The sequence below is a fragment of the Trachinotus anak genome, unplaced genomic scaffold, assembly GCF_046630095.1.
Source record: "Trachinotus anak isolate AG129_WGS33_773 ecotype Australia unplaced genomic scaffold, CSIRO_AGI_Tana_v1 ptg000004l, whole genome shotgun sequence".
In the NCBI taxonomy this organism is placed as follows: Eukaryota; Metazoa; Chordata; class Actinopteri; order Carangiformes; family Carangidae; genus Trachinotus; species Trachinotus anak.
Window position 1 is genome coordinate 2524370 of NW_027273855.1, and position 15592 is coordinate 2539961.

General features: G+C 38.7%; 1 protein-coding gene across 2 annotated transcripts; it reads right to left on the reverse strand.

The window, feature by feature from the left end:
• Positions 1 to 9732: 9732 nt before the first annotated feature.
• LOC139620067 (trichohyalin-like) lies at positions 9733 to 15504 on the reverse strand. Of its 2 annotated transcripts, none has more exons than XM_071475226.1 (2): positions 14872 to 15504; positions 9733 to 13917 (listed from the first exon to the last, which is right to left on the reverse strand). In XM_071475226.1, the coding sequence occupies exon 2, from the start codon at positions 10847 to 10849 to the stop codon at positions 9740 to 9742; it is 1110 nt and encodes a 369-aa protein (XP_071331327.1). In that variant the 5' UTR covers positions 10850 to 13917; positions 14872 to 15504; the 3' UTR covers positions 9733 to 9739. The 2 variants fall into 2 exon arrangements, with proteins under 2 accessions (XP_071331327.1, XP_071331326.1); XM_071475225.1 differs by having other exon boundaries at positions 9733 to 13923.
• Between the last annotated feature and the right edge of the window lie 88 nt (positions 15505 to 15592).

The following is a 15592-nucleotide window of genomic DNA, read 5'->3' on the forward strand; positions in this document are numbered from 1 at the left end:
AATGCTGTGTCTCCATTGTATAGTAAATGATATGTTTTTGCACATGTCGCTGTTTGAATGACTGTGATCTTATTTGTTCAAATGAATTATAATGCATTTCTTGTAGCATTGTTTGTTTTTTTGTTTTTTTTCAATTTACACAAAATGCATCGAGAGTCTTATTGACATATTATGTTTATGCAGCGATTGTTCCAATAATACACATATTGTGTGTATTATTGGACAAACAAAAACATATTTACTGTTCAGAATAAGCCTCATTTGTCTGCTCGGATTGGAAAGTTCAGCGAGCTTTCATAATGTCAGTTTGACACTATAAATTCATGACACTTCAGATTAGTCATAATATCACTTTTCATCTCATACTGTCACTTCAGCAAACAAGCTGAGCAACTGCTACCAGATTTAGCAGGTTAGCTCCAACCAGCTAAAGCTGCAACAACACATATACATTTTAGGTTTAGTCAAACTTCAGTCATTTAATTACTGCTAGTTTTGGTCTATATTGTAAATTAAGGTCATTACACAGACATTCATGATCCTCAGAGGATGAATTCTAACCTATCTAATTCTCTGACTGTGTGTTTTTTGTGAAATATCTCAACAATTATTGTTTGGATTGTTTATAATGTTTAGTTTCATTGACTAGAACTCAATATGAATGTTGTGGATGGGACAATAATCAAGTGTTTTAATTGTATTCCAAACCCTCATTTAAGTTTTGTCATGTCATTAATTTGTTTTTCTTTTACACACTTAACAAATAATTTCCCTCTAGTTACTTGTTTTTACAGTAACCATTAATTGTGATCTGATCACACTGAACAACCCTACGTTCACATGTGAGTCCCGTGGGTTACAATAATCCTTCTATTCCAGCCTGTTTCTAAGTTACCAACAATAATCATGACTAATCCATCTATTTTATCTAGTGATTAAACATCACATTGATTTTTCTCAGTTTTCAATCATTTTATTCAGATGTATTTCTATTCAGTGCTCAGTTTACAGTTTGTTTCACATTAACAAAGAAGCTAAGCTATCAAAAGAAATCATACTCATTTAACCTGATGAAGCAAAGTGGAGGATAAAACATATAAAGTAAGAACACCTGTATTTCCATATCTGACTCTTTAGACAATATCCTACATTTGACAATGGATTCTTTAAAGACCTGACTGTACAATTACAAACTGCTACGTACATAAATGTTAAATTTAAAAAATGTTTGAATGTTTATTTTTTTTAAATCCCTCCATTCACCCCTGAAGCACATCTGACATGACATGAATTTCTTTTTTTTTTTTCTGTCATGCCTTTACATTAGATCTTTTTAACAGGAGACATTTTGGCTGTCACAGCAGGAAAAGCAGAGGTGAACATCTGGTGAACACCTCTGCTTTTCTTGCTGGATTTTTATGTCTGCTGTGAAAAAGGTCTGCTGCTTTCAGTGGGTGAGGGAGGGAGAGTCAGGGAAACTCAGATGGCGCTGTTGATTGTGGGCTCCTTGGGCTTCTTCCACCTCTGTGGTTTCCTCAGCCCCAGGAAGTGACGGGTTTTCTTCCAGACTGAAGCCTTCCGTCTCTTCTCGGGGTGGATCACGCCATCAGTCTCCATGGATTCGGGATCAGGGTAGGACTCTTCCTGCATGTATGGCACGTTCTCTTGTTTCTCCTCAGGCTCCTCCTCCTGGTTCTCCTCCTGGTTCTCCTCCTGGTTCTCCTCGCTCTCAGGGCTGGTGATGTTCTCTTGGAGAGGGTGCTTGTTCTCTCTCTCAGCCTTCAGCTCTGTGGAGAGCTGGAGGTTGAGAGAGAGCTGGACGTTGAGCTGAGTTTTCAGCTCCTCCACCTCTCTCCGCAGAATCATTTCCTGCTCGACGGCGTTTTGTTGCGTGAGGCTGATCTCCTCCAACTTTTGACGGAGGGCGTCCTGCTCAATCCTCAGCTCTTGCTCCAGGAGCAGGTCCTCTGTCATCGTGTCAGCATGAGCTTTTTGTTCCTTCTCAAGCTCACGCTGAAGGCTGTCTGCCTGCTGTCTGACTGCCTGGACATCAGCTTCATACCTCTGGGTGTCCTGTTGGTATGAAGCCCTCAGTCTCTCCAGTTCTTCTTGGAGAGCCTTGTTTTTCTCTCTCTCCTCCTGGAGCTCAGCTAACTTCTCCTCGCTGATGATGTGTGCCACCTGCAGCTCCTCATAGTCTTTTTGGAGGAGTTTCTTCTTCTTCCTCTTTATGGTGTTTCTGATCTGAGTGGCAATCTTCGTGGTGCAGAGGGTCTCTGGATCGGTGTACTTCTCCAGCCTCTCCAGGTCTCTTTTGGTCTCTTTTCCCCTGTTGATATACATTTCTTTCAGGGCTTTCTGCTTGGCCAACTGCTGCTTGGTTTCATCCAACTCTTGGCTGAGTTGGAGTCTCCAAGTTTGTTCCATTAAATAGTTGGACCTCTCCTTGCCCAACAGGTCATTTAGCTTCCGAATTTCGTGATGAAGCTCTTGGACCTCCATCCAGTGGGCTTGATTTCTTCGTGTGACCTTTCTTGTGCTCCTCCTGTTTTGGTACATGTAGTTAGAAGTTGCCATTTTCTCAGGTCGTAGAAATCTGAAGTGATCTTGGGAAAACGAATCTTTTAGGACTTTGTCTCTGAACAGATGTCAGTGATCTTCCTGCGCTATGAACTGAAGGGTTCTTGCTCACAGTGTTGTGTGTTTGAAATGATGTTTGCCTGAAGAGCTGCTGCCTTTGATACATCAGAGAACTGATGACGTCACAACACGCGTGGAATGGAATTACTCTTTTGATGTTGGCCTTGAATTGGAGTATTCCATTTCTTCTTCTACTCCTTTCTTTCCGCGTGTTCACTTTCAAAATCACGATATGTCATTCAAATGTTAACACACGGGCTGCCCCACTATCAACATTCAAAACAGGTTTAAAGCCTGTTATTGAACTTAAACTGATTGACAGGCTAAACACAACAGAAGTGTTTTTAATGATTCTCAGCTGAAAACCACAACATGCATCTTTCATCTGAAAGTTCAACTCTTCAGTGAAATCTTTATAAAAGCCTGGATTGAAAGGCCTGTCCAAGTGAAAAATAAGGACAAGTACATTTATTCTTGTGCTGAAGCACACTAACAGTGCATTTTGTGATGTGTCTCCAAAGCACATGATTAGTAAAAGAGTCAGAAATGCAATAAAAGTGTATTCAGAGTAAATTTTTCTAAAGCATATTGATAACACAACTCAGTTTGCAATGTAGTGCATTTGTCATTTATCTATTAAATATATTTTTAATTACATAGACATTGACTTTTCAAAGTGCATTAATTTCATGTTTAAAAAGTTAAAAGTTTAAGTAATGTAATACTTCGACAGTATATTTATAGCAAATTCACTCCAACATGCACTTATGCTAAGATAGACTTTATTATACTTCTTAAAAATAAACATTTAAAAATGTATTTTTAAAAGTATATTTTTTTTTATCAGGGTATTAATGCCTGTATCTGCATGTCTGTATTTAAGTTGCACACAAGCACCACTTCATAAAAGTAAATTTAGAGTATTTATGTTTTATCAGCTTTGACCTGCTCCTCCATTTCCATTTCACTGCATTGCATTGTGGGATATTGGTGTCATACTCAAAGCCAGAGCAATTTTAGCCCTCATGTAGTACTTTCAGTGTGAAGTTGCTGTATACTTAAAACTTAGACAGATTTGATTAATGCTGTATATTATACACTAGAATCCACTGGACCAATATATTGCAGCTAGTGGGGACTGGATGATCGTCTCTGTTTCAAAGACATATCTTACAGCTGCATCAGCATTTGAAAATATCAGGACTTAACATCTATTTTATCAAATACACATAACTTCAGCCAACAGAGGAATAATTCACAGGCCTGGAGCTGTCTTATGAAACTCAGTTGAAGTTATTTGCTTGACAGAGAGACTTCTGCATAACTGCTGCCATGTGTAGATACTGAAACCCAACAACAGCAAATAACACAAGAACAAAAGTGAATAAGGCTTTTCTGGCAGGACCATTATTGTGAAAGGTGGTGTCAACTCAAAATTCATTATACAGTTATTGTATTTTTTTTTTTATTTTAATTTAATGTGGGTTAGTGATATTGGCTTTCTGAATACTGTCTACTTCCACATGCAGTATTAAGAAAAAAGTGAATAATCAGAATATCATCATGAAATCATCATTATAAACGAGATCATCATGAGGTGTATCCTGCTGTACAAGTACAATCAGTACTTCCTATTTTCACTTAATTAATCGAATTAATTAATTTAATCTTTGTTAAAGAATTGGATATGTTGGATTTGAAAATATTGGATTTGAATGACTCCTTCTTGTAATATCAAAAGTTTCAGTTTGATCCTAAGAATGAAACTTCTACTTTCAGAACTCTTCAAAAACAAAAACAAACAAAAAAAACATTTCATTTTGAAATTATTATTGTAAATTGATGCCCGTTTATTGATAATGAAGTATCTTCAACATATGTTGTTACTAATCCTTCAGCAAAAAGCTTGTGGAAATGGAAAGGTGAGAGAGTCATGGGTAGATCACCTTTTGTTTTACTCCCAGATGAACCAATGAGAGGCAACCGTTCTCGTGACATCACCGATGCGGACACCTGAGAGCAGAAATCAGTATGTTTTTTTTCAAAACAGGTATGGTTTCAAGGCTCATAGGAAACAGGTTTAGAGTGTGCCTTTTTCATCATGTACACAGTAAACTGCAGGGACAGTTCACACACATTTCGATACAAATGTATACGTCGTTTTTAAATGGCAATTTGTGTTTTGGTTGGTGCCTTTTTTCTTCGTCTTTTATTGTCAGCCACGTTAATGTTGAGGTTCTAGGGATGACAATGTTAGTCCACTTTGGTTCAGACTGGTTTCAGATGTTCACGGACCTCCAGAGGAGAACGCCTATAGGTTCATTTGATCCTGAGTGAAATGCCTCCACAACTTCTAATCTCAACACAGTATGAAATACATGAGCTCACAACCGAGAAAGACACCAGTATTATACAAGGTGGGATTATCACAGAGGAAAATCTGGGGCTCCAGATCCTCAGGGCATTAAAAATAAAGAGTGCCCCCTACAGAAACTTTATCAAAACAACCAAACAACCACATTTTGTCTTGCAACTTCAGGTTATATGTATAAATGAAATCGGAATTTGAAATGTTCAAAAGTTCAATCCCAAAATGCAGTTATTTCAAAACTTGGTACAAACTGATCTAATGAGATTCCAATTTGTTTAATTTTTTATAGTAAATAGACAAACTTCACTCACTGCATCACTTGTAATTTGATAAATGAGAATGACATAATATATGAGAAAAACCAATTCCCCAATCCTATGAAGAGATAAATATAAGAATTAACTGTCCATGCAGCTGTGATTCTTCAGTAGTGTATCTGTCTCAAAAGCAGCATGAGGTTTCTGATGCGTTCAGCCCGGCAGCGAGGGGACTGATGCAGCGGCAGCTCGAAGAAAGAGAAGGTGAAGCTCCGGGAGAAGCTGAGATTGGTGACTGGACGCAGCGGTGGGAGGCGAGGAGGACGAGGCACCCGGCGCTGGGGCAACACCCTCCGCCTCGCCCGCAACCCTCTACCTTCTACACCTGCAGAAACACAGAGATGAGGTGAAAGACAAGCTTTTGGTTCAGAGTATGGTATGTTTTTTTTTTTCTTTCATGTTTGTCAAGCTTCTGTTTCCAAGAAGGAACTTCAATGACCAACAGAAAGTTGTATCACACATTGTCAGAAATGCCAAATAAGCTACAGACATTATCAGAAAGCTATGGAAGAGGACAGGGCCTGAAAAGTAAAATGTTGGAAGGCGAAAGTTAAAAGTACTTTAGGTGTTTTTTTGCAAAGATCTCACAAGTGCGACACCCATGGCCACCCCGCACTGGTGTTTTCACTTGACTGATTAGTCCACTTCTCACAGATTGTGTTTTATTGTCAACTCCCTACTCTCACCTTAAACCTATATATCATCTTTAATACTAAATTAATTTTGGTCCATTCACAGAATAGACCTTTAACTAAAGAGATTCTGACATGTGATACCAGCAAGAGAAAAGGTTTATGTAATAATCTATATAAGTTAGTGTTAGTTGTTACAGTTCCAGGGCCTTGGTGCTGTGCATGCTGCCTCACTGGAATGGCTCATTGGGACAAAAACCAAAAATGGAGCCATTATTATTTATTGTTATTTGTTACACCAGTAGTTTTCCAGCTTCTGTAATCAGAATGCCTGCTGTTAAAAAAGATCTATCTAGGCGTAACACATCTTATTAGCTAGTGCTAATGTTATTGCATCAAGTGTTAATGAGTGAAAGTACAGTTAGAAGTTTTTGTCTTACACTGAGTTTGCTCCAGTTTTGTCTTAGCTTAGTCTTGAAAATGAAGACTAAATATTTTAACATTATCTAATGTTACCTATCTAAACTTAAATAGCTTTAGCTAACAGATAAATTGTGATTGTCTAATTACTCTTAAGGAGCCATTTGTAAGTTTTGCTATTGCTATATAGCCAACGTTAGCATTAACCGTTGTTTACTTACCAGTCCCGAAGAAACGCTGAAAGTTCAGCATCAAACTTCATGCCTTAACTTGCTAAAAGCTGTCCCCAGCAGTGGAAATCAACACCTGCTTTAACTCTTGTTTCACCTCTATTCTTGTCTCTTCTTTTCTTCTACTGCAGTTAGCATGCTAACCAGCTAGCTCCGCCCAGGACCGGACCGCCTTGACACTTCTTCCCGATGGTCGGTCACTGCAGCGCCCGGCCTGCCCTCACCAGGTAACGCTGCCCAGATGGTGTATTACTGTATGATCTGTTGTACTGTAAACAACACACTGCAAATCTGTTGTACTGTAAACAACAATGGCTGAAGCTCTTGGCAAGACTGGTAAGAAAACAGCTGTTAATGCTAATGGTGGCTACGTAGGAATAGCAAACTTTTTTAATGCTAGCTGAAGAGTAGCTCATGTTATCCTGTTGGACAAGGTGACAGAGCCTTTTATTCAACTGCATGTCATGGATTATTTGGTACAGTGTGTATATCATATTGAATAAAACTGAAAACTGTGTCTTTTGATGGGTGTGGATTATTTTCATGCATCCCTGAAAACACTCCCTTTAAAGCTAATAGTAGTACATCAAAGGGAGGGTGAAAAATGGCCCTGTTTCCAAATTGTTGCTATGTTTTCATTCACTTAAGTTAAATTCATTTTAAATGAAGCATTTTTAATTAATTATGTTGTAATGAACTCTCAGTTACCTGTGGGCAGTCTACAGTTGGATTCAACTTTTTCTTTGAGGCAGTATGAATGTTACTTTAATAATAATAATAATAATAATAATACATAATCAAAATACGTAAACGTAAAACATACAGTACATGAACACTTTGTGGAAAACATGAGAGTTCAGGTTTGGTTACACGTTTACTGGCCCCTGTTCCAGTGGTACCTGTGTTGTCCTGGAGCACTGCCAGAGGTGGAGATGCAACCTCAGAGTTAAAACTTGAACTTGAAGCGTCTTCATTTCTGTTCTCTCTCCCACGATAGGGGGTGGATGGTGTGGGCTGAGGAGCAGGAGGGGGTGGCGGTGGCGGCGGAGGCGGAGGGGGTCGTGGAGGAGGTGGTGGCGGGATTGAGGTAAAGGAGGATTCGGAGAGAGCCAAGCCTCCCCAAGGCGCCATGGTGGTATCCAAGAGGAGGACAGAAGAGGGCCCTGGATGAGGATGAGAGGAGGAGGAGGAGGAGGAGGAGGAGGATGGCTGCTGCCGGCTGCGTTTCTGGGGATTGGCCTGGTGGGAACGCTGGGAAGCCAAGGAAGAGTGTGGTGGCTTGGCTGGGGGAAATAGGAGGAAAAAATAATAAGGCAGTAGTTTGTTAAAAATGGTGAAGTCCTCTGACTTAAAACCCCATCGACAAACATCTGTCCATTTGAACTTAAATTAACAGTAACTTCAATTAATCTCTAACCTCCCTGGAAGTGAGCTACAGTGATCGAGAAAGTATCACATCAGTTTCATAAGATAATTTTAACTTAGAAAACAACTTTTTTGTGCTGCTTAGTGAAATCAGTAAATCTTAGACTAAGGGTTACGTTTCTTATCATTTTAAAGCAACTGTGTCAATTAGCAGATGAAAAAACCTCTTGAAATTCTATAAGTGGATGATTTTATTGTAGAAATAATGTGATATTACATCAATGCTGTGTCTCAATTCCATTGTATAGTAAATGATATGTTTTTGCACATGTCGCTGTTTGAATGACTGTGATCTTATTTGTTCAAATGAATTATAATGCATTTCTTGTAGCATTGTTTGTTTTTTTGTTTTTTTTCAATTTACACAAAATGCATCGAGAGTCTTATTGACATATTATGTTTATGCAGCGATTGTTCCAATAATACACATATTGTGTGTATTATTGGACAAACAAAAACATATTTACTGTTCAGAATAAGCCTCATTTGTCTGCTCGGATTGGAAAGTTCAGCGAGCTTTCATAATGTCAGTTTGACACTATAAATTCATGACACTTCAGATTAGTCATAATATCACTTTTCATCTCATACTGTCACTTCAGCAAACAAGCTGAGCAACTGCTACCAGATTTAGCAGGTTAGCTCCAACCAGCTAAAGCTGCAACAACACATATACATTTTAGGTTTAGTCAAACTTCAGTCATTTAATTACTGCTAGTTTTGGTCTATATTGTAAATTAAGGTCATTACACAGACATTCATGATCCTCAGAGGATGAATTCTAACCTATCTAATTCTCTGACTGTGTGTTTTTTGTGAAATATCTCAACAATTATTGTTTGGATTGTTTATAATGTTTAGTTTCATTGACTAGAACTCAATATGAATGTTGTGGATGGGACAATAATCAAGTGTTTTAATTGTATTCCAACCCCTCATTTAAGTTTTGTCATGTCATTAATTTGTTTTTCTTTTACACACTTAACAAATAATTTCCCTCTAGTTACTTGTTTTTACAGTAACCATTAATTGTGATCTGATCACACTGAACAACCCTACGTTCACATGTGAGTCCCGTGGGTTACAATAATCCTTCTATTCCAGCCTGTTTCTAAGTTACCAACAATAATCATGACTAATCCATCTATTTTATCTAGTGATTAAACATCACATTGATTTTTCTCAGTTTTCAATCATTTTATTCAGATGTATTTCTATTCAGTGCTCAGTTTACAGTTTGTTTCACATTAACAAAGAAGCTAAGCTATCAAAAGAAATCATACTCATTTAACCTGATGAAGCAAAGTGGAGGATAAAACATATAAAGTAAGAACACCTGTATTTCCATATCTGACTCTTTAGACAATATCCTACATTTGACAATGGATTCTTTAAAGACCTGACTGTACAATTACAAACTGCTACGTACATAAATGTTAAATTTAAAAAATGTTTGAATGTTTATTTTTTTTAAATCCCTCCATTCACCCCTGAAGCACATCTGACATGACATGAATTTCTTTTTTTTTTTTCTGTCATGCCTTTACATTAGATCTTTTTAACAGGAGACATTTTGGCTGTCACAGCAGGAAAAGCAGAGGTGAACATCTGGTGAACACCTCTGCTTTTCTTGCTGGATTTTTATGTCTGCTGTGAAAAAGGTCTGCTGCTTTCAGTGGGTGAGGGAGGGAGAGTCAGGGAAACTCAGATGGCGCTGTTGATTGTGGGCTCCTTGGGCTTCTTCCACCTCTGTGGTTTCCTCAGCCCCAGGAAGTGACGGGTTTTCTTCCAGACTGAAGCCTTCCGTCTCTTCTCGGGGTGGATCACGCCATCAGTCTCCATGGATTCGGGATCAGGGTAGGACTCTTCCTGCATGTATGGCACGTTCTCTTGTTTCTCCTCAGGCTCCTCCTCCTGGTTCTCCTCCTGGTTCTCCTCCTGGTTCTCCTCCTGGTTCTCCTCGCTCTCAGGGCTGGTGATGTTCTCTTGGAGAGGGTGCTTGTTCTCTCTCTCAGCCTTCAGCTCTGTGGAGAGCTGGAGGTTGAGAGAGAGCTGGACATTGAGCTGAGTTTTCAGCTCCTCCACCTCTCTCCGCAGAATCATTTCCTGCTCGACGGCGTTTTGTTGCGTGAGGCTGATCTCCTCCAACTTTTGACGGAGGGCGTCCTGCTCAATCCTCAGCTCTTGCTCCAGGAGCAGGTCCTCTGTCATCGTGTCAGCATGAGCTTTTTGTTCCTTCTCAAGCTCACGCTGAAGGCTGTCTGCCTGCTGTCTGACTGCCTGGACATCAGCTTCATACCTCTGGGTGTCCTGTTGGTATGAAGCCCTCAGTCTCTCCAGTTCTTCTTGGAGAGCCTTGTTTTTCTCTCTCTCCTCCTGGAGCTCAGCTAACTTCTCCTCGCTGATGATGTGTGCCACCTGCAGCTCCTCATAGTCTTTTTGGAGGAGTTTCTTCTTCTTCCTCTTTATGGTGTTTCTGATCTGAGTGGCAATCTTCGTGGTGCAGAGGGTCTCTGGATCGGTGTACTTCTCCAGCCTCTCCAGGTCTCTTTTGGTCTCTTTTCCCCTGTTGATATACATTTCTTTCAGGGCTTTCTGCTTGGCCAACTGCTGCTTGGTTTCATCCAACTCTTGGCTGAGTTGGAGTCTCCAAGTTTGTTCCATTAAATAGTTGGACCTCTCCTTGCCCAACAGGTCATTTAGCTTCCGAATTTCGTGATGAAGCTCTTGGACCTCCATCCAGTGGGCTTGATTTCTTCGTGTGACCTTTCTTGTGCTCCTCCTGTTTTGGTACATGTAGTTAGAAGTTGCCATTTTCTCAGGTCGTAGAAATCTGAAGTGATCTTGGGAAAACGAATCTTTTAGGACTTTGTCTCTGAACAGATGTCAGTGATCTTCCTGCGCTATGAACTGAAGGGTTCTTGCTCACAGTGTTGTGTGTTTGAAATGATGTTTGCCTGAAGAGCTGCTGCCTTTGATACATCAGAGAACTGATGACGTCACAACACGCGTGGAATGGAATTACTCTTTTGATGTTGGCCTTGAATTGGAGTATTCCATTTCTTCTTCTACTCCTTTCTTTCCGCGTGTTCACTTTCAAAATCACGATATGTCATTCAAATGTTAACACACGGGCTGCCCCACTATCAACATTCAAAACAGGTTTAAAGCCTGTTATTGAACTTAAACTGATTGACAGGCTAAACACAACAGAAGTGTTTTTAATGATTCTCAGCTGAAAACCACAACATGCATCTTTCATCTGAAAGTTCAACTCTTCACTGAAATCTTTATAAAAGCCTGGATTGAAAGGCCTGTCCAAGTGAAAAATAAGGACAAGTACATTTATTCTTGTGCTGAAGCACACTAACAGTGCATTTTGTGATGTGTCTCCAAAGCACATGATTAGTAAAAGAGTCAGAAATGCAATAAAAGTGTATTCAGAGTAAATTTTTCTAAAGCATATTGATAACACAACTCAGTTTGCAATGTAGTGCATTTGTCATTTATCTATTAAATATATTTTTAATTACATAGACATTGACTTTTCAAAGTGCATTAATTTCATGTTTAAAAAGTTAAAAGTTTAAGTAATGTAATACTTCGACAGTATATTTATAGCAAATTCACTCCAACATGCACTTATGCTAAGATAGACTTTATTATACTTCTTAAAAATAAACATTTAAAAATGTATTTTTAAAAGTATATTTTTTTTTATCAGGGTATTAATGCCTGTATCTGCATGTCTGTATTTAAGTTTCACACAAGCACCACTTCATAAAAGTAAATTTAGAGTATTTATGTTTTATCAGCTTTGACCTGCTCCTCCATTTCCATTTCATTGCATTGTGGGATATTGGTGTCATACTCAAAGCCAGAGCAATTTTAGCCCTCATGTAGTACTTTCAGTGTGAAGTTGCTGTATACTTAAAACTTAGACAGATTTGATTAATGCTGTATATTATACACTAGAATCCACTGGACCAATATATTGCAGCTAGTGGGGACTGGATGATCGTCTCTGTTTCAAAGACATATCTTACAGCTGCATCAGCATTTGAAAATATCAGGACTTAACATCTATTTTATCAAATACACATAACTTCAGCCAACAGAGGAATAATTCACAGGCCTGGAGCTGTTTTATGAAACTCAGTTGAAGTTATTTGCTTGACAGAGAGACTTCTGCATAACTGCTGCCATGTGTAGATACTGAAACCCAACAACAGCAAATAACACGAGAACAAAAGTGAATAAGGCTTTTCTGGCAGGACCATTATTGTGAAAGGTGGTGTCAACTCAAAATTCACTATACAGTTATTGTATTTTTTATTTTTTTTTAATTTAATGTGGGTTAGTGATATTGGCTTTCTGAATACTGTCTACTTCCACATGCAGTATTAAGAAAAAAGTGAATAATCAGAATATCATCATGAAATCATCATTATAAACGAGATCATCATGAGGTGTATCCTGCTGTACAACAAGTACAATCAGTACTTCCTATTTTCACTTAATTAATCGAATTAATTAATCTAATCTTTGTTAAAGAATTGGATATGTTGGATTTGAAAATATTGGATTTGAATGACTCCTTCTTGTAATATCAAAAGTTTCAGTTTGATCCTAAGAATGAAACTTCTACTTTCAGAACTCTTCAAAAACAAAAACAAACAAAAAAAACATTTCATTTTGAAATTATTATTGTAAATTGATGCCCGTTTATTGATAATGAAGTATCTTCAACATATGTTGTTACTAATCCTTCAGCAAAAAGCTTGTGGAAATGGAAAGGTGAGAGAGTCATGGGTAGATCACCTTTTGTTTTACTCCCAGATGAACCAATGAGAGGCAACCGTTCTCGTGACATCACCGATGCGGACACCTGAGAGCAGAAATCAGTATGTTTTTTTTCAAAACAGGTATGGTTTCAAGGCTCATAGGAAACAGGTTTAGAGTGTGCCTTTTTCATCATGTACACAGTAAACTGCAGGGACAGTTCACACACATTTCGATACAAATGTATACGTCGTTTTTAAATGGCAATTTGTGTTTTGGTTGGTGCCTTTTTTCTTCGTCTTTTATTGTCAGCCACGTTAATGTTGAGGTTCTAGGGATGACAATGTTAGTCCACTTTGGTTCAGACTGGTTTCAGATGTTCACGGACCTCCAGAGGAGAACGCCTATAGGTTCATTTGATCCTGAGTGAAATGCCTCCACAACTTCTAATCTCAACACAGTATGAAATACATGAGCTCACAACCGAGAAAGACACCAGTATTATACAAGGTGGGATTATCACAGAGGAAAATCTGGGGCTCCAGATCCTCAGGGCATTAAAAATAAAGAGTGCCCCCTACAGAAACTTTATCAAAACAACCAAACAACCACATTTTGTCTTGCAACTTCAGGTTATATGTATAAATGAAATCGGAATTTGAAATGTTCAAAAGTTCAATCCCAAAATGCAGTTATTTCAAAACTTGGTACAAACTGATCTAATGAGATTCCAATTTGTTTAATTTTTTATAGTAAATAGACAAACTTCACTCACTGCATCACTTGTAATTTGATAAATGAGAATGACATAATATATGAGAAAAACCAATTCCCCAATCCTATGAAGAGATAAATATGAGAATTAACTGTCCATGCAGCTGTGATTCTTCAGTAGTGTATCTGTCTCAAAAGCAGCATGAGGTTTCTGATGCGTTCAGCCCGGCAGCGAGGGGACTGATGCAGCGGCAGCTCGAAGAAAGAGAAGGTGAAGCTCCGGGAGAAGCTGAGATTGGTGACTGGACGCAGCGGTGGGAGGCGAGGAGGACGAGGCACCCGGCGCTGGGGCAACACCCTCCGCCTCGCCCGCAACCCTCTACCTTCTACACCTGCAGAAACACAGAGATGAGGTGAAAGACAAGCTTTTGGTTCAGAGTATGGTATGTTTTTTTTTTTCTTTCATGTTTGTCAAGCTTCTGTTTCCAAGAAGGAACTTCAATGACCAACAGAAAGTTGTATCACACATTGTCAGAAATGCCAAATAAGCTACAGACATTATCAGAAAGCTATGGAAGAGGACAGGGCCTGAAAAGTAAAATGTTGGAAGGCGAAAGTTAAAAGTACTTTAGGTGTTTTTTTGCAAAGATCTCACAAGTGCGACACCCATGGCCACCCCGCACTGGTGTTTTCACTTGACTGATTAGTCCACTTCTCACAGATTGTGTTTTATTGTCAACTCCCTACTCTCATCTTAAACCTATATATCATCTTTAATACTAAATTAATTTTGGTCCATTCACAGAATAGACCTTTAACTAAAGAGATTCTGACATGTGATACCAGCAAGAGAAAAGGTTTATGTAATAATCTATATAAGTTAGTGTTAGTTGTTACAGTTCCAGGGCCTTGGTGCTGTGCATGCTGCCTCACTGGAATGGCTCATTGGGACAAAAACCAAAAATGGAGCCATTATTATTTATTGTTATTTGTTACACCAGTAGTTTTCCAGCTTCTGTAATCAGAATGCCTGCTGTTAAAAAAGATCTATCTAGGCGTAACACATCTTATTAGCTAGTGCTAATGTTATTGCATCAAGTGTTAATGAGTGAAAGTACAGTTAGAAGTTTTTGTCTTACACTGAGTTTGCTCCAGTTTTGTCTTAGCTTAGTCTTGAAAATGAAGACTAAATATTTTAACATTATCTAATGTTACCTATCTAAACTTAAATAGCTTTAGCTAACAGATAAATTGTGATTGTCTAATTACTCTTAAGGAGCCATTTGTAAGTTTTGCTATTGCTATATAGCCAACGTTAGCATTAACCGTTGTTTACTTACCAGTCCCGAAGAAACGCTGAAAGTTCAGCATCAAACTTCATGCCTTAACTTGCTAAAAGCTGTCCCCAGCAGTGGAAATCAACACCTGCTTTAACTCTTGTTTCACCTCTATTCTTGTCTCTTCTTTTCTTCTACTGCAGTTAGCATGCTAACCAGCTAGCTCCGCCCAGGACCGGACCGCCTTGACACTTCTTCCCGATGGTCGGTCACTGCAGCGCCCGGCCTGCCCTCACCAGGTAACGCTGCCCAGATGGTGTATTACTGTATGATCTGTTGTACTGTAAACAACACACTGCAAATCTGTTGTACTGTAAACAACAATGGCTGAAGCTCTTGGCAAGACTGGTAAGAAAACAGCTGTTAATGCTAATGGTGGCTACGTAGGAATAGCAAACTTTTTTAATGCTAGCTGAAGAGTAGCTCATGTTATCCTGTTGGACAAGGTGACAGAGCCTTTTATTCAACTGCATGTCATGGATTATTTGGTACAGTGTGTATATCATATTGAATAAAACTGAAAACTGTGTCTTTTGATGGGTGTGGATTATTTTCATGCATCCCTGAAAACACTCCCTTTAAAGCTAATAGTAGTACATCAAAGGGAGGGTGAAAAATGGCCCTGTTTCCAAATTGTTGCTATGTTTTCATTCACTTAAGTTAAATTCATTTTAAATGAAGCATTTTTAATTAATTATGTTGTAATGAACTCTCAGTTACCTGT